The 23,959-nt window shown below is 52.6% G+C and overlaps 1 protein-coding gene across 4 annotated transcripts in view; it reads left to right on the forward strand.

Moving 5' to 3' along the window:
- Positions 1 to 23,959, forward strand: part of RAB40C (RAB40C, member RAS oncogene family) — a 33,364-nt gene that overhangs the window by 1,023 nt on the left and 8,382 nt on the right. The window contains exons 1-4 of one of the 4 annotated variants that reach the window (XM_053927504.2): positions 291 to 309; positions 549 to 774; positions 22,424 to 22,484; positions 23,017 to 23,077. In XM_053927504.2, the coding sequence (XP_053783479.1) occupies positions 633 to 774; positions 22,424 to 22,484; positions 23,017 to 23,077 (264 nt within the window). In that variant the 5' untranslated portion in view covers positions 291 to 309; positions 549 to 632. The other 3 variants (XM_053927484.2, XM_053927487.2, XM_053927497.2) reach the window with 3 other exon arrangements.

Below are 23,959 nucleotides of genomic sequence, written 5' to 3' on the forward strand. Positions count from 1 at the left end.
GTGCTGACTGACGTGTAGGCGGACCAGTGGTTTTGGGAAAGCAAAAGGAGAGTGGCCAACGGCAACGGCGACCAGGCGAGGCGGCTGGAATCTCTGCAACTGCTGTGTGGGGAACTGTGTGGGGGCGGGCAGTCCTGACGGACGTGCACAGCGGCCAGTGATCTGGAGAAAGCGGCGGTGGGTGACCAATGGCGACCCAAGGGAGGTGGAATAGGGCGGTGATGGGGCGGGGCGATCGGAGGCTTTGCTGCGCTGTGTGGGAAACAGTGGGGGCGGGAAGACGCGAAGGACGTGCTCGCGCGCCAATGGGTAGGGGGCAAGTAGGCGGCGGGCAGCCAATGGAGGCGCGTGGTCTGGGGGCGAGGCAGGGCTGCGCGGCGCTGTGCGGGAAGCGGCGGGGCGGTGGCAGCACTTAGGTGAGGCGGGAGGCGGAGCAGGTGCGGGCCGCGGGCGCTTCGTCCCGGGCAGTCGGGGCGGCAGTCGGGGCGGTCGGGCCCTCGCGGACCGGGCCTCGCCGGCCCCCGCTTACCCACGCCTGGTCCCCGCAGGTCGATCAGAGGCCTCCTCCCCGCCGTGCTCCCGCGGCTGGCGCCGTGGGCATGCGGGTGCGGCCTGCGCGCGTGTGAGCGAGGATGGGGACGCAGGGCAGCCCGGTCAAGAGCTACGACTACCTGCTCAAGTTCCTGCTGGTGGGAGACAGCGATGTGGGCAAGGGCGAGATCCTGGAGAGCCTGCAGGACGGCGCGGCCGAATCCCCATACGCCTACAGCAACGGTAAGGAGGCCCCACAGCTGGCCTGTCCTCGGGGAGCCGCTCCTCGTCCCCTCCCAGGAAGGGCGCAGGGCCCTCGTATGCAGGGCTCTCCCTGCTGGGCCCAAGGCTGCTCGGAAGCCGCGTGAGCACCACGCAGTCCCCACAGTTAGCTGGCCTGGGAGGCGCCTCTCCCGGTGGACCTGAGCTGCCACCTCCTGTCACATCGGGTCTGTAATGAGAACTGCGCCAACCAGCCATTTGCCCTACCCGGTTAGACTGCAATTAGGAGCCAAGGATCAGCGCCTTGCCTTTCTTCATCTCTTCACTGTGGTTAAAGCCTAACACTGCCTGGCAGGGAGCAGGCCTGTGGCAATTTGCAATCTGTTTTCTTTCTCACTATTTTCAACTCTAATAGAGGCCTGAGGCTGGGAAAAAGCAGCTGGATTCTGTATAATCAGGTTGGCACTTTGAGTTATCAGCTCAAGACCTAGAGGCCTTTTTAGAGACTAACAGCTTAATGGGAGGTTGCTATCCTGCTGTGAGCTTCCCGGAGAAGGGTTTTCATCACGGAGCAGCTTGGTGGCTGCTGGGTGACAACCGACCTAGGAGGTGTGTGAAGACAATGTTCACGGGCTGGAGGAAGGATGTACCTGAGGGGGGAGCATCCAGTAGTCTCAATGGGGGCTGCAGTTCTGTGGGGTCCAAGTGGAGAACCTGTGACAAGGTGTCCCAGGTATGGCCAGGGTTTCCTCACGACCCTGTGGCGTATGGGGCTGTGGGACTCAAAGGCAGGCTTTTCCCCTGAAATGTTTACTCACTGCTCAGGGAATCAACACCTTGTGCTGGAAGAAAATGCCCCATTCATGGTGTTATTAAAATTTCTTTTAAAATTTCTTGCACCTTGGCCAGGTGGCTCAGCTGGTTGGAGCATTGTCCTATACACCAAAAAGGTTGCGGGTTTGATTCCTGATCAGGACACATACCTAGATTGTGGGTTCGAACCCTGGTCGGGACACATACAGGAGGCAACTGATCTGTTTCTCACATGGATGTTTCTCTCTCTAAAAAAAAAAAAAAAAATCAATTAAAAAACATATTCTTGGCTGAGGATTAAAATTTCTGCTTGCATGGCTAAGGTACACATGACCAGCACTTGTCTGAGCTCCCCTTAATTCGCATATTTAATGTAAAAAACATAGTTATCTTGGTCAAGAAGCAGTGTGGCCTATCCCCACTCTGTGATGGGGCCCTTGTCCCAGGCCACAGGGTGTTTCCTTAGGAGAACCAGGGACTCTGCCTACAGTATGTCAGTGTCCAGTCTCTCCAAGGATCTTTTGTGCTTCTGGAAGTTCTGTCTTGTCTCACCAATTTTACTTAAAGTCCTTGCCCTCCACGCTCTTTGTTGCTTTGTTTCCCGGCCTCTCGTCAGTCCTGTCTGACTGCTCTGAGCGTTTGCTGTTTGCCAAGTTGCTTACCTTTGGGCAGTTGAGAGTGTGGACGCAGCTCTTCCGACCCTTTCGGTTCAGGACTTGTCAAGGTTGTTGGATCACCTGAACTGGCTGGATGCCCTTCCTGCTGTCACAGCTTCAGCATTGGGCAATCGTGCCAGATTCACGCTGCGCCACCTCCCAAAGTACGTGCTTTCAGCCCTAGCTGAGAGAAGACATCTGGAAGGGCAAGAAAGGAGAAACTCTGGGTTTGTTTATAGGTGAGGAAAATGTGAGGCCGACCAGCGGTATGAGAGGGAGGCCTTTTGTTGAGGCTTCTACCAGCCACTGCCACCTTCATGGACACTTGGCAGTCACTGTCAGAGGTACCCCTCATGACTCAGTCAGTAGGTGATGGAGCTGCTTTTCCAGCAGCAGTGCTACTTCCTGGAGTCCTGCTCCTGGGCTGCTGGCTCCTGGGCTGCTGGCGGGGTGTGAGAAGAGTGTGAGAGGGGTTGGCCTTCTTCAGGGGCGTCTTTTCCTGGGGCATAGATTTGTGCTTCTGAGGGTCGGCTGAGCCTCACCAGCAGGTTCTCCAGCTGGGTGCAGTGAGCATTCAGGGAAGACAGAGCCTAGCTGGGGAGATGGGAACCACCTTCTGTCCCCTCTGTCAAATTGCAGTGCATTGCTGCACTTCCTATGACACGCCGACTGAGTAAAACCTAGAGACCTGCCTGAGATAACGGAGATGTTTGGTCCAAGCGAGGACCGCCTTCCAGGAATGGAGAAGAAACCACTCTTGGAAAGGTTCCATGTGCTGTTAGGGCCAGGGCACACTCACGGGTTACTGCGGGTTCCCCATAGCATGAAGCAGAGACGAGAAGGCAGAGTGCCTGGCCCCTGTGTCTAGGGGTCCCTGCGGTTGAGATGTGTACAGTATGAGAAGTGGGTCTTTGTGGTTGGGGCACCCGCTCACTGAGCTCAGGGCCCACCATTCTTTATCAGCGGGAAGTTGGTGGACATGAGCGCACTCTCTGCTCCTCCGAAGGCTTCCTAAGGGAGACTGTTGGGGGTTTTGGAAGCTCTGGAGCAGCTGGTTCTCGGGATTCAGCAACATGGGAATTTTTCCTTTAAAAAAGTTGTCATATCCATGCTCTGGCTGGTGTGGCTCAGTGGATTGAGCACTGGCCTGTGAACTGAAGGGTCACTGGTTCAGTTCCCAGTCAGGGCCCACGCCTGGGTTATAGGCTCCAGTGGGGGGGGGTGAGAGGCAACCGGTCGATGTTTCTCTCCCTCTCTTTCTCCCCCGCTTCCTCTCTCTCTAAAAGTAAATAAAATTTTTTTTTTAAGTTGTAATATTCAGGAGTTTAAAAAATTTTCTGATCCTCTTACAATGGATATACATGCTATTTCTTTTTCCCGTGTTGTTAAAATCCCTCAGCATGTCTCTGGCCTTCCTGTTTTCAGCCTAAAATTTCATGGTTCTTCTGACCAGGAGCAGCTGACCCGTGGCAGTGAGGTCCCCACTAGTGTGACAGGCACGCCACCTAACCCCCTTCCTCGGGCCACTCGGAGGGCTCACGCACATGGAAGTCTTGTCTAGCTTGTTCCTCAGACACGTACATGAGTGCATGTTGCTCTCCTTGCTTTATAAACATGTGAGTCATCAAAACGGCCCCTACTAGAACTGGCGCCTGCAGTAGCGATGAGCCACGTGTGACAACGTGCCGACCCCTGCAGGAGCCCGCAGTGGCTCTCGGAGTCTGGTGATGCTGATGTGCGCTGTGCGTATCGGTTTCCATAGATCTGGAGACCTTCCCCTCAGGAGGTTTGCGTTCCCTTTTTCTTACTACACAGCAGTGGTTTTAGAGTGCCCGTGCTCTCCTCCACAGGGCAGAACACTTTGTGTGGAGGTTCCACCGGGCCGTCTGCTGGGGAAATATGCTCCAGAACATAAGCACTGAGGAGTCTGGGTTGTGGAAGCTGGCAGGAGGAAGGCAGAGCGTTCCACGAGCAGCTTCTGCTCCCGAGTGCACTGCCAGATCTGACTCTGCTCCAAGGCTGTTGTTCCCTGAGGCGGTGTGCTGGGCACACCCTGACGCGCAGCCCGTCCTGTTTTTCCCAGGGTGGCGAAGGTCCTGACTAAGACAGCTGTGTCCTCTGCGCCTTGGTTCCCACACGTCTTCATGATGAGGGTCAGCAGGAAGATTTGGTGTAGTAGATAAGCCCACGTCTTGAAAGACTCCAGAGTAGGTGTAACTCCATCTCTCTCCATCTACTCCTGTGGGGATCGGTGTCGGTGGGAGCTGCTGAGTGTACAGGATGACCGCGTCCGCTGAGTCCAGGGCATGCAGAGAGGGAGGCCGGGGGTCTGATGCACAGGAGGAGAGAGGCAGGTGTGACAGGTGTGGACAAAGTCGGGCAAGTGCTGAGGTCTGCCACTAGTGTTTGGGCCTACGGGTTATTTCTGTGTCAGTGCCGTGCCTGTGTGTGTGTGGGGGGGGGGGTACCGTGCCTGCAGCTCAAGGTGCGGGAGAGTGGGCTGTGGCCCCTGTCAACTACCCAGCAGCCAGGCTGGGGCTCATCATGCCCCCCAGCTCCATGGCTTTTCTCTGAACAGGTCCAAATGTCTCCTCTCACCTGGCTGGGAGTGGGTTTCCATCCTTAGTTCAAACCTCAGAGTACGCAGTGTCTCCAGGTGCTCCTCTGCCCTGTACACCCCTGGTGTCTCATCTGTTCCATTGTCCTCGACACTAGGGTGAGACCTGCACACGGGAGGCACTAACTAAACGTGTTCTAAATGCAGGTGCAGCTTGCGTGCAGCGCCCCCATCCTGACAGTCCTTCTCTTTCTGTACTTGGGTGGGTGCGCATGTCTGGCCTTCATCCATTTTCTGGGCGGTTTATTGGGTTTTGCCTTCTTTGCCTGGCCTCTTTGTCAGAGGCCAGGTTCCGACGTGGGGCCGAGCCCCTCGGCGCGGTTCCCCGTCCGGTTCTCACTGCCACCCTGCTGCGGAGCTGTCCTCCCCATTCCATTCTGTGGGTGAGGAGCCAAGGCTCGCACACACCGAGAGCCTGCAGCGCTCTCAGGCAGCATGCGGCCTGGAACCCCTGTCTTCTTATGTGTGGGTTGTCTGACCCCCTTCAGGAACCCAGCGCTTTGAGTGCTGGGACCGACCCTCTTTTCGCGGGGTGCTCCTGTGCCCCTGCCCTCACCTTCGCCCTGGGCCCGGGCTTGGCTCCTCTCTGACGGTCACAACCCTCCTCCCCAGTGCTTCCATGCATTTGACTCCTGCGTCTTCAGTGCGTCCCAAACCGAACCCTTTTCTTCTCCTGGCACCTCTGTCCCTGGTTTTGGGGCTGCCTCCTCCCTCTGCTCTGGGGCCCGGGACCAGTCACTGAGGTTCACTTGTTCTCCCTTCACTGCACTGCTCCTGCCCTTCTGCCTCCCTCCTGCCTGCGTCTAGCAGAGCAGCGGAGCCCTGAGAGCTCCCAGGTCAGCCGCCAGCTAGGGCGGCAAACCACGGGTTTCCAGAGCGGTTCCAGAAGACCGAAAGGGCTATGCACAGATCCGTCTGCGTTGTTGGCCCTTTGCCTCTGGCTGCTGGGTGTGGTGTAAAGATCAGCCGGCCCGCCTGAGACGGTGGCAGGCTGGGGCACAGGGGGAGACAGATGACCTTATCTGCTTCAGGTTATGCTAACTGGGCTGATGTGTAATTTGGACTGGCGTGGCCATTCCTGAATTTTCAGAAAACATTTGAGTAGGTAGAGTGTTTTCAATGTCAAGTTTCCCCCCATCTTTGGCACTTTCTGTAAGCTAAACAGGTAGCAGGCAAGATGCTCCCACGGCAGGGACACTGCTGTGCAGAGCTGGGTCCCTCTTTCAGGGTTGTGTGGTTGCAGTGACACCGCTTTGCTGTGTTGTGCACGTCTAATGTCACCATTCCCGCTAGCAAGAATGTTTGTGGCTTGGATGATGAATTAAATAGAAACATGTAACAGGAAGTGGGGAAGAAAGCGAGAGGGTCTTGCAGGCACTTTTGCCACTTGTTCTAAATGAATTGCCATTGGTAAAATATGACATTGTTGGTTCCTGAGAACCTGGCCACTGAGCTGCTCTGGGTGAGGAGGAGGAGAAGGGATGGAGTCGTAGCCAGGCCAGGGTTGTGGGCAGCACCTAGTGTAGGTGGCATGCCTCTCGATGGGGTGTTGGCGGGGCCGCATCAGTCTGGGCATCCTGTGTTGGGCTGGGCATTGGAGAAAGTGGGGGAAAGTGTCAGTGTCTGGGACCCTGGCCTGGAGCAAGCTGCAGAAAGAATGGGAGAGGGAGGGGAGCTGGCTTGTGGGGCAGGGTTACTGCCCTGGGCCCTCAGGAGCAGCATGTTGGGACTGTGAGCCCAGGCCTCAGAGACCAGGGGAGGGGCTGAGCCAACACCAGGTGTGTGGGTTCATCATTAGGATAGGAAATGAGGGTAAATACAAGTGAGTAAAGTGAACTTGAACTTTTAACCGAGGTTTCCTAGGTTTCCTGGCTATGATTGTGCTCGTATAGGGCCAGTAGTGACGGGCAAACTCTGATATCCACAGTAATTGCCTTCTGCCAAAGCGGGAAGGTAATCTCCCTGACCGTGGACGTGTGCCCTTCAGAGGGCAGAGGGCGGATGGGGGGCGAGTAGACTCGGCAGTGATGGAGAAGGGGAAGCCCCAAGGACGTGAGCAGGATGGTGGGCGTGACCAGACAAGCTTCGCCCCCTCGAGGTGCTGGTGCTGATGTCACAGAGGGGTATGGCGCTTTGGCTAAACTCACCAGAGGGAAGCGATTCATGTGGGGTGGGGGTTGCTAGGAAAGACAGGCCTTCAGGGTTGTGAAGAGGGAGGGAAAGTGAGGAGTGGCCTGACCAAGTAGTGCAGAGGGTGTGGTGTCAGGAGGCCAGCAGAGAGGACATCCCAGCATCCTTAAGGAAGAGCAGGGAATGAAGAAGGCCCAAGTGTGGAAAGGCAGGCCCTTTACAGATTTTGAAAAGTGTCAAGGTGCAGGCAGCCAGGTGCCAGATCTCTGGGCAAGCGCATTAATGTCAGCCCTAGACGGTGGTCTCAGCTGGGTGACAGGCATGTTGGTGAGCCCAGGAAGCCGCCAGGTGGTTCCTAGGTTGGGTGGTGGCACTGTGGCTGAGGTGGGCCTGTGTCCCATCTGGCACTTCTTGGGGTCATAAGCTGGGTCCTTGCCAGCCTGGACCTTCCCAGGCAACAGTTACCTGTCAACAGGGCTAAGGTAGGATAAGTGCCTGCCACTCAGGTGTCTGCTGGGAGGGATGGGTGACAGGGAAGTGACGTTTTCGGGACTTTGATGCTTTGTACAGGCTCGAGTGGCTGAAGGAACATGGCGCCATCTGACGGGGTGCCGAGGCTGTGTGTGCAGGCGCAAGAATCACTGCGGAGGGGTTAACTGGGTTGCGGCATTTGGCAGCAGCGATGACCGGCCACCTCCACCTGCCCATGCACCATCGCTGGTGCCCGCCTCAAAGCCTCTGGGCCCTGTGCGGCTGTTACGGATGCACACATAGCACTCGTGTCTGCACTGTTACGTAGTCACTTCGTATTGATTTCTGTTTCCCGTCGTTTGGTCCTCTCTCTTCCGGTCTGCTGTTGTCAGCCCGCAAGCTGCTCAAAGGCTTTAGGAGCTGAGTCCGGTTTTCTTAAAGTCACAGTTTGGGTAGGGGAAGGCCTGTCCCTGGTGCAGACCTCAGGAGCAGTGTGGATGACAGAGTCCTCATCAGCTTGCAGAAGCTGCTGCGCTGGCCCGTGACACAGATTTCCCACGGAGTCGGCAGTCCCGGGCTCATGCACACACGCCAGCATGCACGCACGTACTTGCACACAGTTCTCTTGGTCACTGGAGCTGGTGGCGACTTGATTGGGTCCAGATCAGAGGTGAGCAGGTCCTTGGTGGATGGGAACAGCTTGGTGGCGGTGTTGCCAGCAGGGGTATTTTCCTTATTTTAAGTCACTTGGCCACACAAAGAGTCACAAAGAGGAGATTCTAATGAAACAGCGGTTTTGAACTTTCTTCATCTCGTGGCACACATAAACTACTAAAATTCTACAGCGCGCCAAAAAATATATTATATATTGTGCCCATGTGACCAAAAAGTAGGTATAATTTTGGTTCATTCACACTGGGTGGTGATTGTTGTGTGGGTCGTCATCCTTCTTTGATTGGACGGTCTAAGGGAGGAGAGGCCAGTGCCCCTGACTCAATAGTCAAGTGTTGCGTGTTTTAAAAATTCTCGTGGCACACCACCGTGCCTACCACAGCACGCCGGCTGGAAATCGCTGTGATGAAAAGTACTCGGAAAGATGTTTAACCTTAAAATTAAACGGGATGGAACGATCGCCGGTAGAGGGTGTGGTATCAGGAGGCCGGCAGAGAGAGCGGGCAGCCCAGCATCCTTGAGGAAGAGCAGAGAATGAAGAAGGCCCAAGTGTGGAAGGGCAGGCCCTTTACAGATTTTGAAGTGTCAAAGTGCAGGCAGCCAGGTGCCATAAGGCTGTCACAAAGTGCGTCTGCTAACACTCAGCGCTGACAGCGCTCACGGAGCGCACGGGGTGGGGGGGTGGGGGGCGTGTGCGTGCTGCTCTGGGTCAGGGGCTCCGCAGCCTGTGTCCAGAGCCTTGAGAAGTCTTCCCTTTTGACCGAGTAATTAGGGCCTCTCCTGGGGAATATAGGGGACACAGCTAGAGAAAATCAAGGCTTTGTGGTTTGTTTTTTTAATAAAAATGAAAACCCTGAAACAACCTAAGCATTCAAGAGTGGAAATATGGTATATTCATAGGGCGAGGTTATTATACAGCCTTTTAAAATAATGATTTGGAGGAATACTTAGTGAATATTCAATGGTATGGGTCATCTCTGAAATCTTAAGTGGGAAAGAAGTGTGCTTAAGTCTACAGCGCGCCAGTGAGCGCCAGATGAAAGCGGGCTGTGCAGTGAACACGTGAAAACACAAACGGTGGTTACCTGTGTATTTGGGGGTATGATTAGTTGCAAGTGAGCTGTATTTTGCCTGGTTTTGTGCACAGATGTGCTTGTTCTCTTTTGTGGACAACAGAAACTTTGATTTGAATGGCCTGGTATGGTTTTTAAGGCGTTAAAGAAAATTCTTCACTGCCCTAGCGTTTTTCTCGAAACCCAGCCTGTCAGTGGAAACACAAAGGCATTTTGAAATTTATTAGGTAACTTCTGCTTTTTTTTCTTCCTTCACCAGGCAGCTCCCGTTCTTTTCTCCCCAGCGACCGGCCTGTACATGCGCCTGTGGTGGTAGACCTCGCCCGTGTGGTGGTAGACCTCGCCCGTGTGGTGGTAGACCTCGCCCGTGTGGTGGTAGACCCCGCCCGTGTGGTGGTAGACCCTCGCCCGTGTGGTGGTAGATCCCGCCCGTGTGGTGGTAGACCCTGCCCGTGTGGTGGTAGACCTCGCCTGTGTGGTGCTAGACCTCGCCCGTGTGGTGCTAGACCTTCGCCCGTAGCAGGGCAGGCATGAGTGACCTGCGCATCGTCCTTTTTCCCAGAATGCCTATGTGGTCAGCACGTCAGGGGACAGGTGGCTCTGTTCTGTACTCAGACCTATCTTGTGGGGTGATTCAGGCCCTTGTGGTCAAAAGGCCTACCAATCTGAACTCTGAGCAGGTCAATATCCAGTGGGTTTACTTTTTTAAGGATAGATTTTATTGGCATAATTGACATATAATAAAATGTACCTGTTCAGAGTATACGTTTAAGTCGGGTGAGTGTGACAGGTGTGTATACCTACGTAACTCCTGCTGTAATAGAGACCTAGGACGTTTCCACCTCCCCCACCCCTCAAGCTCTCTCCTGCCCCTTGAAAGTCTGCCCCCTGGCCCCAGCCCCCACCGGTCTGCTTCCTGTCACTCTAGAGGACTTTTGCCTCTCCGGAACTTCCTGGAAATTGAATCATACACTACGGTTTTCCTTGTCTTCGGTTTGTTTCACTCAGCATAATGTATGTGAAATTCTCACGTTCCTTTCTTTTTGCTCCTGAATATCATTCCTTTGCATAAATATACCCCAATCTGTTCGTCTATTTACCTCTCGATACTGATGTTGCCTATTATAAATAATGCCGCTAGGAACATTCTTGTACGAGTCCTTTAAACATATTTTTTAATTTAGTTTTTTGTGGCAAAATATGCATATTTACCACACTGGCCACTTCTGAGCATGTGATTCAGGTGCTTGGAGCACATGCATAACGTGCAAGTCCTTGTGTGCCTGCTTAACTTAGGAGAACTCCCCGGGCTGTGTCCTAACCTCACTCTATCTCTTTAAGTTCCCACCGGCAATACGCGAGGGTTCCGTGCTCTACGCCTTGGCCAGCGTTTGATATCGTCAGCCTTTCTGTCTTTTGATAAACTTTACTGAGGTATAATTTATGCACCAAAAACCTGTATGCATTTAAAGTTAGAAGTTTAAGGAGCGTTGACAGGTGTGCACGTGCCGTCCTTGTGCTCTGTGCACGCCAGCCCCTCCGGCCCAGACCTGACAGCACGGACCTCTGCGTCACAGACCGGCTTGCATTTCTAGAGCTTTGCCATACATGGAATCCCATCATAAGTACTCCTGTGTCTCAGGCTTCTTCGTTTCTCCATTTTTTGTGAGATTCAGCCACGTTATCATGTGGGTAGTTGTAGTTCGCTCCTTTGCATTGTGTAGACTTCACACTTTCTGCAGGTGGGTTTTTGGGTTATTCTGAATAGTGCTCCTGTGGGAATTCTCACACAGGCACTCCTCACAAATATCGCGGGGTCAGTTCCGGATCGCCTTCATAGAGCAAGTTGTAATCTTTTTGCTGGTAGAAAGTCTTGCCCTTGGTTTGTGAAAAAATGCACACCAGCCCTGGCTGGTGTGGCTCTGTGGATCGAGTGCCGGCCTGCGAACCAAAGGGTCACCAGTTCAGTTCCCAGTCAGGGCACGTGCCTGGGTTGTAGGTCAGGTCCCCGGTAGGGGGTGCATGAGAGGCAACCACACATTGACGTTTCTCTCTCTCCCTTCCCCTCTCTCTAAAAATAAAATGTAAAAAACCAAAACGCACACTGTGCAGCAATAATACACAGTCTGCCTGTGCATGTTTTGATGGATGTGTGTGTGTATATGTATATACGCACACACGCACACGTTTCTGTCAGCGGTACTCGGAGGAGCAGGATTGCTGGGCTGGAGGGTGTGTATATGTTTAGCCTTAGTTGATAACACCCAACAGTTTTCCAAAGCAGCCGAACAATTTCTATCCCATCAGGAGGGTGGTATTAGGAGTTGGGGCCTTGGAGAGGTGACGAGGTCTTGAGGGTGGAGAGCCTTGTGAATTGGAGCAGTACCTTACAAGAGACCCCACAGAGTGCCTTTGCCCCTTCTGCCCTGTGAGGGCACCGCGGGAGGTTGCCCAGCTGTGAACTAGGAAGCGGGATCTCACCAGACACTGACTTTGCTGGTACCTTGGTCTTGGACTTCCAGACTCCAGAACGGTGAGAAACAAATTTCTGTCATTTATAAGCTCCCCAATCTATAATATCCTGTTATAGCATCCAAAACCAGCTAAGAAATTACCACAAACTGACTGTCTTAAAAACAATACCCACTTATTAGTGTCTAGTTTTTTGGGGTCAGAAATCCGGGCACAGCTTAGCGAGGTCCTCACAGGGCCTGAGGGTTTCTCACAGGCTGTCGTCACTTGTGGGCTGGGGCAGAATCCCTTCTAAACCCACATGGCTGTTGGCAGCACGTGGCCACTCTTTGTTCCTGGCCACTTGGTCCTTTCCACACGGCGAGTTGTTCATAGAGCCAGCAAGTGAGAGAATCAGCCTACAGGAGTCTCATGTAATGTGATCACAGAGGGGGCATCCATTCCTTGGCCCTACTCAGGGTCAAAAGCAGGTATCAGCTCCAACTACCCTTAGGGGGACGGATGTACCCAGAGGTGTGACTGCCAGGAGGCAGGATCCTGGGTCCACGGAGTGTCCACCACCCTGCTTAGTATTGCCTCCTTGGGGCTCTACCAAGTTGTGTGCCCACTGGGACTTGTGGAATTCCCTTTTCTGTCCCCAGACACACCCTGTGGTGTGAGTCGCATTTCCTTGGTATAGGCATGTGCTGTGGCCTTGCCCTTGGGAGAGGAAGGTGAAGGCTGGTCTCGTGTCTCAGGCTGCACGCACGCACAGGAAGACCTGAGCCTGCCTGGATGGCGGTGTGTGGGTCCCAGGGCACTTCCCCGTGTCTGCCTGTGTTATGAAAAGCCTTTTCTGGTTCCTCTTTTGCCTTTTGTGTGCCTTTTGGAGCTTATTTTCCCTCCCTAAGGAGTAACACTAAGAAACAGCATCTGCCTGTCTTGGGTTTGGGGGCGGTACCCTCACTCTGTGCATTGGATGTCATGTTGAAAACACAGGAGTGCACTTTATTCAGACATCCTGGCTGGGGCCGTGTTCCCCAGGAGGTGAGATCTGGGAACTCTGTGGGAAACGAACAGCGCGGACTTTCTGCCCAGCAGCACCTCCGCCGGTGTGGAGGGCGGTGCCGCACGGAGCCTTCCCTGAAGTCACTAGGTGGCCTCAGTTCAGCTGGGTCACCATCCTCGTTCACGTTCCCGTGGCCCGGGGATGCTCCCAGCCCCGTCATGGAGCCGCACAGTGGGGAGAGCCTGCTGGGAATGGTCTCCCTTCCTTTCCTTCTGACACTAGCCAGCATTGTAGTTTCTGGTGGTTGCTTTAAATGCTGCAGAGAAAGACATTGGTTAGCATTTTCTGTTTCATTCTTAAATCCAGTCTTTTATTACTCATTTTTTGTCCATGGTTAGGAATTTTTAAAAAGTCTTCCTGTGGCTTTTAATTATGTTGGAAATAGCTGCATAATCACACACTGAGGGTCGCCATGGCTTCCATGAAAGACTTGAACCTCAGATGGGGAAGAGGTGGTCGTGAACATGCCATCAGGGCGGGCGGCCTCCCTCCAGAAAATGGAGTGACATTCCTGAAAATTGAGACTTTAATGATCATTTTTGTACATTCCTCCTTCCTCTACCTCCTTTCCCTGTATTTGAAATACCTCTTCAAAGGATGGCAATCAACAGACAGGTAATTACAGTGTTCCTGCAGCTCCAGCGTCCATCAGCATTTTCTGGAGTGGTTGGGCTGCTTTGTGCTCCTCCCTGCCCTGGCTGTTGTCAAGGGACACCAGGGCCATGAGGGGCATCACTTGGATACAAGGCCAGTGGTGCAGGGGCCACGAGCATGTGCTGTGCTGGGCTCAGGCGTGTCCTTCTGGACCAGCGCTCTGCAGCAGCCCCTTTACTGTGCTGAAAGAGAATGCAGTTCAGCCCTGGCCGGTGTGGCTCAGTTGGTCAGAGCATCATCCCATGAACTGAAAGGTTGCAAGTTCGATTCCCAGTTGGGCACATGCCTAGATTGTGGGTTCTGTCCTGGTCAGGGCATGTACAAGAGGCAACTGATCGATGTTTCTCTCTCGCATTGGTATTTCTTTCTCTTTCTCCCTCCCTTCCCCTCTCTCTAAAATCAATAAGCATGTACTCAGGTGAGGATTTTTAAAAAGGAGTGAAATCCATAGGTAATCTGTTCTGCTTACACTGGGAACTAACCAGGCGCGACGTATACATGCATGTGCAGTGTAGAGGGGGGAGCGCAGTGCAAGGTGTTGTAAGGCTGCTGAATTGCAGTAGGTCTGGGCTTCCGTATGGTTGCTCCAGATGCTCGTAAGGTGACATAAAAATGTACCTGGTGTAGGTGTCCCTATGGGTGATGAGATTTTCTTTCTAAAGTGATGACAACTCCTTTTAAAAGATTTTTATTTATTTATTTTTAGAGCAAAAGGAAGTGAGAAAGAGAAGAGGAACATCAACATGTGAAAGGAGTATCGATCAGTTGCCTCTCATGCGCCCCCTACAGGGGACCTGGCCTGCGGCCCAGGCATGTGCCCTGACTGGGAATCAAACCGTGACCTTTCGGTTTGTGGGATGATGCCCAACCCACTGAGCAACACCAGTCAGGGCTGATGAACAACTCTTGGTAGAATCCTGAACAAACAAAACCCAGTCTCCTGTGATTTGCAAGGTGCTGGCTCCCTGCAAACCATGGCACAGGGCCACTGGGCAGCACGGGTCCGTTAGCTCCTGGAACCGTGCCTGGTGTTGGGTTACCACTCCCTTCAGAACCCATGTTTCTATGAAACAATAGAAAACTCGTGAACCCATCAGGTGAGAGAAGTTGACAGGTTGGGAAGCAGGTGCCACTGCCACACCTGAATGCAGAGAGCTAAAGCCTGGGCTGTGAGGGGCCAGCATCCCCTGGCCCCTCTGAACCCAGTGTAAGGAGGATAGGCTGAAGTCAGGCAGGGGCTGAATGGCTGGTAGGCCCACAACAGGAACATAGGCAGTTTCCCCTCTGGGAGAATCAGGCATGGTGGAGGGCTGAGTGTAAGTCCATTCCGAATGGGGAGGTCCGAACTGCCTCTCGCCCCCAGTGCTGAGATAGGAGCCCTGTGGCAGCAAACAGTCTTTGCTGGAACAGTTATCAGTCCAAGAGATGGGAGCTCCACACTCCCCAAGGTACCGGACAGGTTCACTGTGAGCCCAGTCCACAAGACAGAGTCACCCAGAACTTCCTGTGGGTTTTTAAGATTTCTCAGGGGTGAACGGACAGCCAAGGGCCACCATAAGGCAAGGAAAGACATTGAAGAAACTTAACAATCTAATAATTAATGTTGTCTGAGATTACTGCATCCAAGAACCAAAGACAAGATGCTATTAGAAAGGAATACTCCAGCCCTGGCTGGTGTGGCTCAGCGGATTGAGTGCTGCCCTATGAACTAAAGGGTCTCCGGTTCAATTCCCAGTCAGGGCACATGCCTGGGTTGCGGGCCAGGTCCCCAGTTGGGGGCGTGTGAGAGGCAACTGATCGATGTATCTCTCGCACATCGATGTTTCTCTCCCTCTCTTTCTCCTTCCCTTCCCCTCTCTCTAAAAATAAATAAAATAAAAAAGACAGTGATGAGGGAAAAGATGAGAAAGCTTTTTAGCCCACAGGTCACTCCCTGGCTAATGGGAGGCCAGGATGTGGGACAGAGGTGAACTGGTGACCTGAAGGGCTCCTGGGCTCTCAGCACAGAAAGTGAAAAATAACCCCCCAAACACTGGACAGATAAAGTCCTGGGTACTTTCAGAGTGAAAAGGTCCTATGAGAAGGGCTAAGAAGCAGAACAACAGCCATTTCCTCTGAGAGCCTCTGGTCACCTGCCGCTGCGCAAGCCCTTTGTCCATCCAAGGAGTGTCTACAGTCCTAGGGTCTGAGACCTGGTCATCCCGTGTGACCCCTCCCCATCTGTGAGTTGCTTTAGTCCCCAAGAGGCCTGGTCAACCCCTGTGCACCAGCAGTGGCTCCGGCACCCGATAGCTGATTTCTGTTCTGAATGGTCATGGCTGTGCTGTACACGCCATTAAATGTTGTGCATGAAACCTTTGGTCACCAGTTTTTCAAAGAGCTGCTGTATATTTAAGGACTGATAGGGTGAAGTGAGGGAGTAGGTCAGGGGTGTCAAACTCATTTTCACCAGGGGCCACATCAGCCTTGCGGTTGCCTTCAAAGGGCGGAAATAATTTTAGGACTGCATAAATGTGACTGCCCCTTAACTGTTAAGGAGTTGAAATTACATCCGGCCCTTTGAAGGCCACTGCGAGGCTGATGTGGTCCCTGGTGAAAATGAGTTTGACGCCCCTGGAGTAGGTGATTGAAATTTGTTAGCAACAAATCTTCAGACAAAACAATTGTCGGGGCTGATTCATAGTGAAGTTTGGTTGGACCCTATCTTTTTTACCACAGGGAGATCGTACCTACAGGCCTCTCTATGGACTTGCTGTGTCTATATTTTCTATGGCTTTAAAAGCATGCTGTAAGTTTTTATCCAATTGAAGGACAACTTCTGGCCAAGATGGTGGTGTAGGTAAACACAGCTTGCCTCCTGAAACAACCGCATCAGAATTGCAACTAAAATATAGAACAACCGTCATTTGGAACCATCAGAAATGGAGTTGAATGGGAGTCTGACAATTACAGAATTAAAGAAACCACATCCACCGACCGGTAGGAGGCGTGCAGACATGGAACGGGCTTGTCCCACACCCACGTGTGGTGGATAAAAATTCAAGAGGGCTCTCTTGGGAGCGAGGAGTCCCAGCCCAGGGTTCCAGTGCCAGGAAGACAAGCCCCTATAACTTCTGGCAGCAAAAACCAGCGAGGATTGTCGAAGAAAACCAGTGGAAGAAACTTCTGGAGTCCCAAGCAATTCCCCTTAAAGAACTCACCACAGACTTACACAGACGCACTCCCTCTGAGCCCTACCGCCACCCAGGGTAGTGGCTTGAAAGGCACCAGTGGCACACAGGGAGCAACGGAAGTGTCTGGCATCAAGGAGGGAGCTGGAGGACAGCTTTCTTCCAGACAGAAAGGCAGGCAGAGGCCATTGTCACTTTTCTGAGCCCTCCCCCAACGGAGCCACAGAGCTGGCAGGCAGGTGCCATATCTATCAACCTGGCTGACACTGTTTGCCCTGCCCTGGATATCACCTGAGACTCCACCCCACCCAACTTACAGACTCACGCAGACTATTAACTGTGACTTTTCCATATGCATGGCTGGTCTTGGCTCACGCTTTATAACTTCCTAAAGCCTAACAAACAGGCAACAGCTAAATGCCCCAGGCCTGGCACTAGCACCAACCAGCCTAGATTCACAGCTTGGCTTCCCCTGGAAATCTCCAAGCCCAGCACAATTAGAAGCATCTCAGATTGCTTTATAACTCAGGCAGAGTGGCCCGAGGCAGAACACAGGTGGGGGCTGACCTTGACCTGCATCACTTAGGGAAACCTTAAAGCCTGCACACCCAGTGGACAGTGACAGACCATGTTGGAGCAACGTTGCTCCACACAGCTGATCCTACCCTGAGGGCGGAGGTGGGTGGTCAGTGGGCACAGCCAGTCCTTGCAGCTGACGGGCCTTGGCAAATCACTTCCATTGACCTGCCAACAGCAACAAAAGCTCAACTACAAGAGGTGGGTGTATTCAGCCCACATGAAGGGTGCCCGTGGAGTACCCAGCTTGGGCGATAGGGGAGGCTGTGCCACTGGACCCTACAGGACACCTATTACATTAGGCCACACTACCAAGACATGGAGTCAAAGCAGCTCTACCTAATACACAGGAACACACACAGGGAGGCTGCCAAAATGAGGAGACAAAGAAACATGGCCCAAATGAAAGAACAGATCAAAACTCCAGAAAAAGAACTAAACACAATGGAGATAAGCAATCTATCAGATGCAGAGTTCAGAACACTGGTTATAAGGATGCTCAGGGAACTTAGTGAGGACCTCAGCAGCATAAAAAAGACCCTGTCAGAAATGAAAGGTACACTAATTAAATAAAGAACAAGTTACAGAGAAACAGTAGAGTGGATGCAGCTGAGAATCAAATCAATGACTGGGAACGTGAGGAAGCCAAAAGCAAGTCAGAAAAACAAGAAAGAAAACAATCCAAAAAAACAAGGATAGTATAAGCAGCCTCTGGGACAACTTCAAGAAGTCCAACATTTGCTTCATGGAGGTCCAGAAGGAGAAGAGAAAGAGCAAGACATTAGAAATCTATCTGAAAAAATAATGAAAGAAAACTTCCTTAATTTGGTAATGGAAATAGATATGCGAGTCCAGGAAGCGCAGAGAATCCCACACAATATGGATGCAAAGAGGCCCTCTCCAAGACATATCATAATTAAAATGCCAAAGATAAAGAGAGAACCTTAAAAGCAGCAAGAGAAAAACAGTTAGTTACCTACAGGGGAGTTCCCAGGAGACTGTCAGCTGATTTCTCTAAAGAAACTTTGCAGGCTAGAAGGGATTGGCAAGAAATATCCAAAGTCATGAAAAGCAGGGACCTACAGCCAAGATTGCTGTACCCAGCAAAGCTATCATTTAGAATCAAAGAGCAGATAAAGAGCTTCCCAGACAAGAAAAAACTAAAAGAGTTCATCATCGCCAAACCATTATTATATGAAATGTTAAAGGGACTTATTTAAGAAAAAGATGATCAAAACTATGAACAATAAAATGGCAATAAATACATACCTATCAACAATTGAATCTAAAAAACAAACTAAGCCAACAAGAAGAGCAGACACAGAATTATGGATACGGAGAGCATTTTGATGATTTTCAGATGGGAGTGGGTGTGGGAGCATGGGTAAGAGGTCAGGGGATTAAGAAGTACAAATAGCCCCAGCTGGTGTGGCCCAGTGGATTGAGCGCTAGTCTGTGAACTGAAGGGTCACCAGTTCGATTCCCAGTTAGGGCAGATGCCTGGGTTGTGGGCCAGGTCCCCAGCTGGAGGTATGCAAGAGGCAGCCGATCCATGTTTCTCTCCCTCTCTTTCTCCCTCCCTTCCCCTTTATCTAAAAATAAATAAATAAATGAAATCTTTTAAAGAAGTAAAACTAGGTAGGTACAGAATAGCCAGGAGGATGTAAAGTGCAGTACAGGAAATGGAGTAGCCAGAGAACTTATATGCATGGCCCGTGGACCTGGACAATGGTGTCAGGATTGCCTGAGGGAGTGGGGGTGCTGGGTGGAGAGAGGCAAAGGGGAAAAAATTGGGACAACCGTAATACCATAAATAATAAAATATAATTAAAAAACAGTTTTTATCCAGATTTGGGACATGGCAAGGTGAGGGGCAGAGTAAGCATGAAGAATACGTTTGAATTTGAATTTTTCGATATCCAAGTGAGTGTGTCAGCCCAGGGGTTCTCCGCCTGCCCCGTCTGCCCGCCCTCCCCTCCCCTTTTGACCTCTTGGCTGCGGGCCGCTCTCAGCTGGACCCTGTTCTCTCCTTTAGGGACCTAATGCCCACTTTCCTTAGTCCTCTCACACGGGTGCTCCGCCTTCCTGGGGATGCTTATACTGGCGCCAGGCATGGGGACCACCTTTCCCTAGAAGCCAGGGCCGGCACCAGAGGGCTCCGGAGAGCACAGTCACTGTCTGTAAGTTTGAATCGCTTCAGTGGTGACATCGCTCAGCCATCCAGCTGAACTCCAGCTTCTCCTCCGCAGTGTTCGCTGAGAAAGCTTGTTCTCCAATGAGCCCTCTGACTAGCGGGGGTGGAGTGGGGCACTGTGCAGCAGGAGGGCTGTCAGGAAGACAGGGCCCCATCTTGTTACCAGTTCCCAGCTCTGAGTGCTTGTCCCCACGGGTCCCACGTGTGAGTTTGGCAGAGCACTGAGCAGAGCTGCTATAGAGCACGGACTGAGTGCCCTTTCTGACTCCGACCAAAATTCATGCCCTGTTTTCCTGGGTGGAATTCAAGCAGATGGGTCAGCAAGTGCCCAGGACACACAGCATTTACGATGTGGGTTATGGGAGGAAGCTCAGAGGTGGGTGGAGGGTGGAGCCAGCTCCCTGGACTGTTTCCTCCTGAGCCTTTTCTGGGTTCCTTCTCTTCCCTGCAGTTCGCTGCTGGGCCACTGGGCCACAGTGCCACCTCTGGGCTGCTTGGCTGTAGGGCGGCTCCTTTCAGAGGGGCTGGCCTGGGGGAGTGGAGCAGAGCAGTCTGTGTCCAGTTCCCAAGGCCTGAGCCTAGGGGGCTGATCTGCCACATGGAGGCAGATCTGATGTTGCCTAGAGGGTGAGCATCCACATCCACAGCCTTCCTGAAAATTACTCTCCTAGGGTCCCGTCTCACAGAGGCTGTGAGACAGGATCTAGAGGTGAGTCTTGGACCAAATCTGTGCTTCCTGTTTGGCAGAATTCCAGGAGCGTTCACCGGAAGAGGCTGGTTATCAGCAGATGAGAGCTGGGTGAAGGGCACATGCAGAGGAGGTATGGTAGAGACAGGCCTGAGTCTCGTTTCTTCCTGAAGAATTGTTCTTTCACATGAGAATATGTGCAAGAGAATCTTCTCTCACTTATAAAAAACATTGTGGTGAAATATACATAACATGACATTTGCCATTTTAATTATTTTTAGGGGTACAAGTCAGAGGCCTAAGTCCATTTACGCTGTTGTGTGACTGTCACCCCCTTCCACCTCCAGAACTTTTCATCTCCCCGAACCGAATCTCTGTCTCATTATAAACACTGACTCCCTGCCAGCCCCGACCAGTCTGGCTCAGTTGGCTGGACGTTGTTCTGCAAAGCCAAAGGTCGCCAGTTCGATTCCCAGTCATGGCACGTGCCTGGGGTGCAGGTTCGGTCCCTGGTTGCGGTGCCTGTGAGAGGCAGCCGATCGAAGTATCTCTTTCACATCAATGTTTCTCTCCCTCTCTTTCTCCCTCTTTCCCCTTTCTCTAAAAATAAGTAAATAAAATCTTTAAAAAAAAAATACTGACTCCCCTCAGCTCCTTGGTAACCTGTAATCTCCTTCCTGTCTCTGAAACCGACGACTGCAGGGGCCTCATAGAAGTGGGGTCACGCGGTCTGCTCTTCTCAGCCTGGCGTGCCTCCCTGCGCCTGGTGTCCTCCAGGCTCGTCCGTGCCGTAGCACGTGTGAGAACTTCACGCCTTTTTGCGGCTGAACTGTACCCCGCTGCACACATAGCCCACTTTGTTAGTCCGTTCAACCTCGGTGGGCACTCGGGTTGTTCCACCTCTGACTGTTGTGAGTGGTGCTGCTGTGAACCCGGGTGTGCAAATACATACATGTTCGATTTCCTGCTCTCGTTTCTTTGGGGCGTTAACCCAGACGTGGAATTTCTGGAGCGTTTGGCAACTCTGTGTTTAATTCTTGGAGGAACGGCCGTGCTGTTTTCCATAGGGACTGCATCATTGCCCTTCCCACCCGCGGTGCACGAGGGTTCTGAATTCTCTACGCCCTCACCCGCCTTTGGCATTTTCCGCTTTTCCTGATGAGAACTCTCCGGTGAGTGTGAGGTGATCTCTCACTGTGGTTTGATTTGCATTTTTCTGACGATTAGTGGTGTTGAGCATCTTTCTGTGTGTTTCTGGTCATTTGTATATCTTCTTTGGAGAAATGTCTGCTCAAGTCTTTTGCCCAGTTTTTAATTATTGTCGTTGTTGTTGTTGAGCGGTAGGATTTCTTTGTGTATTCCGGATAGCGATCCCTTGTCAGACAGGTGATTTCCAGATATTCTCCCCCATCTCAGGGGTTGCATTTGCCTTCTGCTGAGTGTCATTTGGGGCGTGGGAGCCAGGTTTCGACTTGCAGTTGGGAGTTGGCCAGGCAGAAGCACAGTGCGGGCAGAGGCACCGAAGCCTGAAGCACGGGAAGGGTGCTTCGCGCAGACTCTGAGGTCAGCTTGCAAGTGCGCGCACACTGTGTGAGAGAAACGCCTATGTTAAATGCCCATTTCCAGGCCCTCCTAGAGCAAGCGTTATGAAAAGTCATGAAACTAATGACCTTTTTAAAGCTTAAGAAGGGAGGAGGCAACACTTTTAGGAAGTTTCTGGATGGTCCATAAACCAGTTGAAGATCTTACATGTTAGGTAACGAATCCAGCACTGATCCTACAAACTTCTTTTGGACTTCATCCCATAAAAGTGTAAAAAACTAAAACCTAAAAATATAGCATGCATAGGTTCTACAGGGAGCTCTCCAGCGAGACGGCATTTTAGAAATTACCTTTATTTATTAAAGATTTTATTTATTTATTTTTAGAGAGAGGGGAAAGGGAGGGAGAAAAACATCAATGTGTGGTTGCCTCTCGTGTGCCGCCTACTGGGGACCTGGCCCACAACCCAGGCATGTGCCCTGACTGGGAATCGAACCCATTACCCTTTGGATCGCAGGCTGGCGCTCAGTCTACTGAGCCACACCAGCCAGGGTTAGAAATTACCTTTAATAATGCTCCAAGCACACTCTAGTTGTCAGTACCTGGGGGCTGTAGTGAACCCAGGAACTCAGAAATGTATCAACCTGATATCCACACAAGGCAGGTCAGTCGGAGATGAACCTGCTGAGCTCCACTTGTGAGCCGTCTTCCTGTCTGGCAGCGCTGAGGTGCCCGGAATGCCTGGTTCCCTGGGCTGGAGCCACAAGAAAGGCTCCAGCTAGGGGTAACATGCCCCTCCGACCTACTCCACTCTATAAACTGAGCCCTGGAGAGGTAGGTCCTGGCAGGCTCATCTCCAGGCGTCACCTCCAGCTGCCCTTTGCTTCCTTGCAGGAATCGACTACAAGACGACCACCATCCTGCTGGACGGCCGGCGGGTCAAGCTGGAGCTCTGGTGAGTCGGGCTGGGCGGGGTGGTGGTGCCTTGGGGTGGGGGCTACAGCACTTCAGGGTTATTGCTAGAGCTTTGGAAGCTAAATGAAGCAGGTCAAGAACCCTTAAAGGAACAGGAAGGTAGGAGTCCTGTTTACATTTTATGTGGAACAGTTGTTTAAAGAGATCCTGTGTAAATGGGGAGTGGATTCTGCTCTGTGATGCAGAAACGGAAAGGCCCAGGGCTGTTTGTTCTGATACAGCCCAGCTCCCTTTGCCCATAAAGACTCATTTCCACAGTAGCCGTGGCCCCTCTCCTCTTGCCCTTTATGGGGCTATACATTAAGGAGCATTTTCCAGAACCTTGAAATCTAGATGTAAATTCCCATAGGTTTGGGGTTCTCCAGCCTGATGGAGTGGTCTCTCAGGGCACTCAAGCCCACCGGGGTTGGCCCGAGTAAGCTGTGGAGGAGGAGGGAGCGTGCCTTGCCGGGATCGCGCCGCGCAAGCCATGGTTCCACAGCTGCATCTCACTGACTATGCCTGTGTTTCAGGGACACGTCGGGCCAGGGCAGGTTCTGCACCATCTTCAGGTCCTACTCCAGGGGTGCACAGGTAAGACTAGTGACTCTGCCGGTGCTGCCCCCAGAGGGACAGGTCATGTTTCTGTGCTGTCAGACCCCAGCTGTGTGGCTCTTTCTAAGCAGTTTTGATATTGGGACATCAGGCTTCCACTAGACTGCCCTCTGAGTGAGGGGCCACAGCTGTCAGAGGGCACCAGGTCCCCATGTCCCCACACTGTGATTCTGCTCTGTGTCCCCACCAGTTCCTGTGGCCGGTGCTGAGACCCCGTACTATGGGGACACCACTTGGTCATCTGGTTCACCAGGAACCCAAAGTGATTTCCCGGTCACCCAAGACCTCCATGTGAGGAGCGAGGAAGATGCCGGGGCAGCAGGGTCTATCTCAGGGCTGGGGGCTCCCTGGGCGGGCTGAGCTGGATTCCCAGTCAGGACTGTGGGGCCTAAGCATTGGAGCCACCGTGGGAGGGCTGCTCGCAGAAGCAGGGTGTCAGTAAAGAGCAGAAGATGGGGGCTGTCCCAGGGCTGACATGGGAGGGCAGCCTGGAAGCTTTGGGGGGCGTTCTGTGGGGAACATGCGGGGGCACGCTAGGGGAGAACGTGAGGGCTCGCTCGCACCTCTCTGTGTCCTCGGGGCTCCCTGAGCATGCCTGTCTGCCGAGTGGATCAGTATATGACCTGAGGCTCGAAGGAGAGGGGAGAAGTCGTTGCATGAACGGGCCAGCTAGAGGCTGTCCCTGCTGTGTCAGCGTGAGGGGTCTTACTGGTCCTGTCTGTGACGTAGAGCAGGCCATGATGCCCCCAGACTTCTGGAATTGCCTAGGAGACCCCCAAGTTCACACCTGCCCGGCCCTGCTCTACACACCGGGCACAGTTCTCCACCAGGAGTGTACACTGGTATTAGGGCACCTGGGCA

Source organism: Desmodus rotundus, chromosome 1 (genome assembly GCF_022682495.2).
Source record: "Desmodus rotundus isolate HL8 chromosome 1, HLdesRot8A.1, whole genome shotgun sequence".
In the NCBI taxonomy this organism is placed as follows: Eukaryota; Metazoa; Chordata; class Mammalia; order Chiroptera; family Phyllostomidae; genus Desmodus; species Desmodus rotundus.